The following is a 7,500-nucleotide window of genomic DNA, read 5'->3' on the forward strand; positions in this document are numbered from 1 at the left end:
TAAGCCTATAATGTGTGTTCACTATACTGTATAAATAAAACATCTGTATTTATAGCTTAATTTTTTTCAGCATGAGAAACATTATTAAATTCCAGAATATATATATATATATACAGTGTAATTTATATAATGTATTTATATTTATATTTATTTACATTTCTGCATTTGGCAGACGCTTTTATCCAAAGTGACTTACAGTGCACTTATTACAGGGACAATCCCCCCGGAGCAACCTGGAGTTAAGTGTCTTACTCAAGGACACAATGGTGGTGACTGTGGGGATCAAACCAGCAACCTTCTGATTACCAATGTATTATACAGAGCACTTATTACAGGGACAATCCCCCCGGAGCAACCTGGAGTTAAGTGCCTTACTCAAGGACACAATGGTGGTGACTGTGGGGATCAAACCAGCAACCTTCTGAGTACCAATGTATTATACAGTGCACTTATTACAGGGACAATCCCCCCAGAACAACCTGGAGTTAAGTGCCTTACTCAAGGACACAATGGTGGTGACTGTGGGGATCAAACCAGCAACCTTCTGATTACCAATGTATTATACAGAGCACTTATTACAGGGACAATCCCCCCGGAGCAACCTGGAGTTAAGCGGCTTACTCAAGGACACAATGGTGGTGGCTGTGGGGATCAAACCAGCAACCTTCTGAGTACCAATGTATTATACAGAGCACTTATTACAGGGACAATCCCCCCGGAGCAACCTGGAGTTAAGCGGCTTACTCAAGGACACAATGGTGGTGACTGTGGGGATCGAACCAGCAACCTTCTGATTACCAATGTATTATACAGAGCACTTATTACAGGGACAATCCCCCCGGAGCAACCTGGAGTTAAGCGGCTTACTCAAGGACACAATGGTGGTGGCCATGGGGATCGAACCAGCAACCTTCTGATTAACAGCCCTGTGCTTTAGCCACTACACCACCACCACTCCATATGTATTTGCTACATTAAGTGAGAAGATAGCAAAGGTTTACCTCAGAACGACATTAATGTGTGTGATTTGGTTGAGCAGATGGATGATTAATATTCACGCATTATTTATTATTATTATTAACCCTGTTTTTACAGTTATTATGATAATTAACAGCAACAACAAACAACATTCAGAAAATGATGGATGATGTTTAAAGCACACAACAGCTCAGGATTAATAAAGATGTGATGGTGGAGTGACGCTCACCTTCGGGGCGCAGTTCATGTGCATGCTGGGAACAGGGAGAGTTGTGATGTACATGGTCACCATACGATATAAATACAACATTCCCTGTAGGAAGAAAAACCTTCGGCCCACGATCGCCCTGTCCACAGAGAGAGAGAGAGAGAGAGCAGAAGAGTAGTTGAGATATATGACCCTGTTTACACCTGGTATTAAAATGTGCTTCGAGCTTTTAAACCCTCAGGTACACTTGCCCTAGGCTGGACGGGTCGCTCAAAACAAACAGAGGAACTTTTATAGCACCACAGAGAAACTGTTTACAGTTATCAAGAAAAGTAACCTACGTATGGCGTACTTATGGTTGCCTCCATATACATTTAGCTGGGGATGTGAGAAAGTATTTGAACACTGAAAAAGGAGCGAAAATACGAAACAATTTCTATTTTTGTCTTGTGACGAGACGCCTTCGAAAATATCGATGTATTATTCCGTCAAATCAGCAAGATTTCAGAAAGCCTCTTTTATGTTGTTGTTAACCCTTTTTCTAAAGAAAGACAAACAAACATTTTTATAAAAACCAAAATATTAAAATGCCACGGATCAATTTTAACGGACTAATCCATTATTTTATAGAGGCGGGTCAAAATGACCATTTCGCCTATGAATTTGGAGCAAAACTACAGGTCCTAAAGAAACCCTTGGGAAGGTGTCAGCATCCTGATTTTATTTTTACAGAGAGATCAGTAGATCTATTTCTAATATCAGTTGACTTCAGCACCTCTTCTTGCATTATATGCCAATGGTGCATGTCCAAAAATGGGAAAAAGGTGCTTTTTTGTGTCGTTTTTCCAAAGTTTGAGTGTCTATAACTCCAGAAGTGTTAAAGATATCATAATATCCTTTTACATACTGGTCCACCACCAAATGACCTTTTAGTAACCTGATTTGTAAGGCCCTATATGGTTAAGTCCCAGAGATATGGGGCTGTCAATGTGGCTCCAGGTGTAAAATTGTATCCATTTTCAGTGGCCGATGGTATGAAGCTAGTTTTTCTTGTCCAACAAAGGTCTGAAGTACAAATTATATTGAAACCAGTAAGGGGAAAAAACTGAATCTAAAAGGATATTAAGGTATCTAATCAAACTGGAGTAATTTATTTTTGGACTCCATTGGAATATAATGCAACAAGAGGTGCTGAAGTCCTGGTTTTATTACTCTCTCTACCCATCTCTGTGTAAACAGGAAATGATGACACTGACACCATTCTAAGGTTATTTTCTGAGCTGTAGTTTTGCTCTGAAATCATATGGCCAAATACTTTTTGTGGTCACTGTACATATCAACATTAACCTAAAGTGTCGATGTCCATGTTTCACTTCAACTCAACTGGAGTAAACTTGTCTCTATATATTAAGCTGGGAAAGAAGAAGGTATTAGAACACTGAAAATGGTACACACTATAGCTTTATTATCAGGAGCGAAGAGGGCCTTTGTGAGTGTGGGAAATACGTCAAAGATTTTTGAATGATTGGAGAGATATACAGATGATGTTGAAACACCCACCTGTGCTTAAGGAAGAGCCAATGGATGAACCAGAGCGCCACCAGAATCATTCCGTTCACCTCTGTGATTGAAAACACCCACTCCACCTGCGGAACATAATCAAAGAACTTGTCGGGTAACGGCGGGCTGACGGATTTATCTGGAACCCTCTCGTGGACGATGGTGATCATGACAGTCGTGAGAACAAGGTTGAAACCCGCCCAGATGAACGTAATTCCCGTCTTCCACCACTCCGACGGCAGTTGAGGGGCGTTGGGCTTTGAGACAGGGATGCTGATATAGTCCTGGTTTTTGCGCAAGGCTTTACGGAAGCCGTGCGCAAACCGCTGTGGTTTACTAACGTTCGACTTGTCGTCAATGTGAGCATCTCTGGCCGTGTTCACGGAGGGGTTTGTCCATCCTTTGGGTGTGGCCAGGGGGTTTGTCCTGTCCTCCACCATCACCATCACATGGTAGCTTTCATTTTCTCTTTCATCATGCTCTTCCAGGAGTTGAGACGCAGCCATTACAAACACACTAAAACAGACAAAAACACCCATTAAGCAGTGGCTCAGAATGGAACATGTGCACTGCGGTCTCGGGACATCCATATTATTCACCATTACGTTGTTTACATTGTAATAATTAAGCCCATTTCACCCACAAATTCTCCACAATGCATACTGTAATGCACTATATATAAACCACACCACAGAGCTATCAAAATTAACTAAAAGCTCATTAAAAATGGTGATAAACATGTGACCAGTTAAAGCATTGAAAACATTGAAACGTTTCTTTATGGGTTACGCAATGTGAAATCAACCAAATTTCAGAAAGCTCCTTTAACATTTTTTTCTAAAGTAAAAGACAAACATAAATTATATTGAAAGGCAAAATATTAAAATAGATAATATATAATATAAAATGAATAAGATTGAAATTTACAGAGTAATCCATTTTTTTGTAGAGGTGATTTTCGTTTGATATTGGAGCACAACTACATGTCACAAAAACACCCTTAGAAAGGTGTCAGTGTCATCATTTTATTTTTACAAAGAGACTTGGAGGTCTGTTACTAAAACCAGTAAACATCAGCACCTCTTGTTGCATTTCATGCCAATGGTGAGAGTGCAAATATTGGAAAAAGCACTTTTTTGTGTTTATTTTTTCCAAGTTTGAGTGCCTATAATTCATGAAGTATTACAGATATCACATTATCCTTTTACATTCTGGTTCAGAATAAACTTTTCTTTTTGCATCTTCATGTTTAAGGCCCTATATGGTTAAATCCCAGAGATACGGGGCTCTCAATGTGACTCCACGTGTCAAATCTTACCCATTTTCATGTCGAAAACCAAATGTGGGTCACATTGTATGAAGCTAGTTTTTCTTGTCCAACAAAACACATGTTTGAAGTACAAGACATTTTGGAACTTGGAAAGGAAAGAACCAGTATATAAAAGGATATTAATATATCTTTAATACTTCTGGAGTTATAGACTCTCAAAATTGGGAAAAACGACACAAAAAAAAAAGTGCTTTTTCCCATTTTTGGACTCACACCATTGGCATATAATGCAAGAAGAGGTGCTGAAGTCAACTGATATTAGAAATAGATCTACTGATCTCTGAGTAAAAATATAATCATGATGTGGACACCTTTCCAAGGGTGTTTTAATGACCTGTAGTTTTGCCCAAAATTCATAGGCGGTAAGTGTTTGGGGCCACTGTATATATCAATGTTTTATTTCAACTACTTGAGTCAACATTGTTCTGATACAGATCTGAAGACGTGGTTTACACTCTTCTTACACACCTGTATAGAACCTGTGTTTCCAGTACAGCTCTATACGACACGACTTGCATAATACCACAAATCCCTTCAGCCACAACTACACTTACACTTAACAGTGACACAATCATCCTGAAACTACATGAAGTTACGCAATGCTGACCCCATGTATGAGCGACTCCAATATGAGATTCGTGTTATCAACCCCAAGACCTTCAACAACTAGATTGTTTTCATCTCAGAAGGAATGAATGAGAGTGTGAGCACACACACACACACACACACACACACACACACACACACACACACACACACACACACACACACACACAGAGATAAAGGCAGTGTAGTAGGTAGGTGTGTTTATTTAGTTCATTCAACAAAAGTTTGGTGTGTGTGTGACCGAGAGTAAATCTAAGAAGACACGCCCTGAAACCTGCAACACACACATTGTTTCTCATTCAGATCTCACGGTGGATTCCTCCGACACCGTGGCAGATGTACTGGTTTGAGACATTTCTGGAATGATGAAATCAATTTTGGGAACATGTTCAGTGTCCAGGGTGAAAATAATACAAGTAACTTCAAAATAAATCACTTTCCCTTCAAATTCTTTTAATAAGCTCCTCTGATCAATCACAGTCCAGTAGAGAGATTACAATTCTCAGATTTATCATAAAGAAGGTCACCACCAATTATTAGCACAAATGGCTAATTACTTCGCTAAAAATTGTAATCAGATTACTTTATTGGAAAAGTTATCACATTGGTAATTAAAGTTACTTATAAAAATTATTTTCACAGAAAAGTTAGTTTTCCCCATCATAAATTATTAATAATGTGTATATTTCGTTGTCGCTTCAGCTGTCACTCAAACACAAACAGACATGTGCACATAATTCGTGTTTTGAATGTACTCTATATAAAAAATATTATTTAAAAAATGTAAGATAACTGAAAATCAGTAACTTATCTGATTAATATAATTTACATTTTGTGTTACACTACTTTTGACCACCAATTAGAGGTCCAATAGTGGATTTTATCGATACGATAATGACGGTGGTGGGAAACGCAGATAACCGATTCATTGGCCGATAGTTTTTAAAATCGATTTATAGGATGTCAAAAATGTTATTGTTCTTTCTATACTATCGTGGGCAAATACAAACAGTCAAAAATGTATAAAATGTATTTCTATAAAATCCCAGATGCATTTTTTCCCAAACCAAAATCCCAATAATAACCAGAATAAATTAAGATTGGGTGCATAAGTCATTTTTAAGTATATAAATAGCCCAAAACACATAGGGGACTCTTATTCTGAAATATGTTGGCAACTATCGACATAGATGTTTGCTGATAACCGATAGATCCAAAAAGCAGCTATCGGCACCGATTAATCGTTAATCCGCTATATCGGTCTGACTCTACTAAACATTTATTTATATTATTACTTTATTCATATTACACCCAATACTGGTGACAAACTCTCTGTTTGGGGTCAATTTGAGTAAAAACACCCCAAAAAATCGTCCAACTGTGGATTATGCCGATCCCGATAACTACGGTGGCAGAAATGGCCGATAACCGATTAATCGGCCGATGAAAAAATTCTTAGTCTTTCCTTACTATGAACGGAACAGACATCGATGCAACAAGAGTCCAAAATTAATCAAATCCCATTATAATAATAACCAGAAATATGTGGTGCATAACGTGACTTAACTTTAAACAAGCCTGAAATACACCCTGGATGTGTATAGAAGTATTTACCAAATTACATTTTTGTATATATATATATATATATATATATATATATATATATGTGCCCCTTGATCGCTTCGGCGACAGTATGGGGGTATGCCCTTGATCGTTTCGCGACAGTATGGGGGTATGCCCTTGATCGCTTCGGCGACAGTATGGGGGGTAATGCCCTTGATCGCTTCGGCGACAGTATGGGGGTAATGCCCCTTGATCGCTTCGGCGACAGTATGGGGGGTAATGCCCCTTGATCGCTTCGGCGACAGTATGGGGGGTATGCCCTTGATCGTTTCAGCGACAGTATGGGGGGTAATGCCCTTGATCGTTTCGGCGACAGTATGGGGGGGGGTATGCCCCTTGATCGTTTCGGCGACAGTATGGGGGGGGGGTGTGCCCCTTGATCGTTTCGGCGACAGTATGGGGGGGGTAATGCCCCTTGATCGTTTCGGTGACAGTCTGGGGGATGCCCCTTGATCGCTACGGAGACAGTCTGGGGGGGTATGCCCCTTGATCGCTACGGAGACAGTCTGGGGGGGTATGCCCCTTGATCGCTACGGAGACAGTCTGGGGGGGTATGCCCCTTTGTTGCGTCCGCGACAGAATGGGGGGGGGGTATGCCCCTTGATCGTTTCGGCGACAGTCTGGGGGGGGGGTGCCCCTTGATTGCATTCACGACAGACTGGGGGGGGTGGTAATGCCCCTTGATCTCTTCAGCAGTCGGGGGGTAATGCCCCTTGATCATTTCGATGTCAGTCAGAGCAGGGGCATCAGAAGATTCTGGGGGTGCTCAAGGCCAAGGTCGGGTGGAAGGGGGCCGTTGCCCCCCTCCTGGTCAGATGAGTCTCAGATAATTCTGTCTTCTGTGAGTCACATGACTGTGTGCTGACAGGTAAATGAATCCAGTGGACTGATCTGATATAACAACATTTCTGAGCTGCTGCAGAGATCATTTACCTTCTTACACCGGTGCACGCCCACACATACCGGGGACGCGCGTCATTATCGTCATCATCAGAGCCCAAAAAAGAACCAGAACCATCCAGATCCGGACTCTAATGGAATAAGAATCGATCATGCGCCCAAAATACAGCTGAAGCGCAGCGCGTGGCTTACAGGAAACCCAGAAATAAACGACACACTGCAAACGCTCGTGAGGATGAAAACTAGTGAGCTCCCTAATTAGACAACATTCTGGGCACCAAAAGCATCGCTGAAT

General features: G+C 40.7%; 1 protein-coding gene across 1 annotated transcript in view; it reads right to left on the reverse strand.

The window, feature by feature from the left end:
- Positions 1–3,801, reverse strand: part of sgms2b (sphingomyelin synthase 2b) — a 6,153-nt gene extending 2,352 nt beyond the window's left edge. Inside the window, exons 1-2 of the mRNA XM_052091034.1 lie at positions 2,747–3,801; positions 1,208–1,325 (exon numbers count right to left, since the gene is read on the reverse strand). Coding sequence (XP_051946994.1) covers positions 1,208–1,325; positions 2,747–3,348 — 720 coding nt within the window. The 5' untranslated portion in view covers positions 3,349–3,801. The remainder of the gene's footprint in view (positions 1–1,207; positions 1,326–2,746) is intronic.
- Positions 3,802–7,500: the final 3,699 nt, after the last annotated feature.

Source organism: Xyrauchen texanus, chromosome 25 (genome assembly GCF_025860055.1).
Source record: "Xyrauchen texanus isolate HMW12.3.18 chromosome 25, RBS_HiC_50CHRs, whole genome shotgun sequence".
In the NCBI taxonomy this organism is placed as follows: Eukaryota; Metazoa; Chordata; class Actinopteri; order Cypriniformes; family Catostomidae; genus Xyrauchen; species Xyrauchen texanus.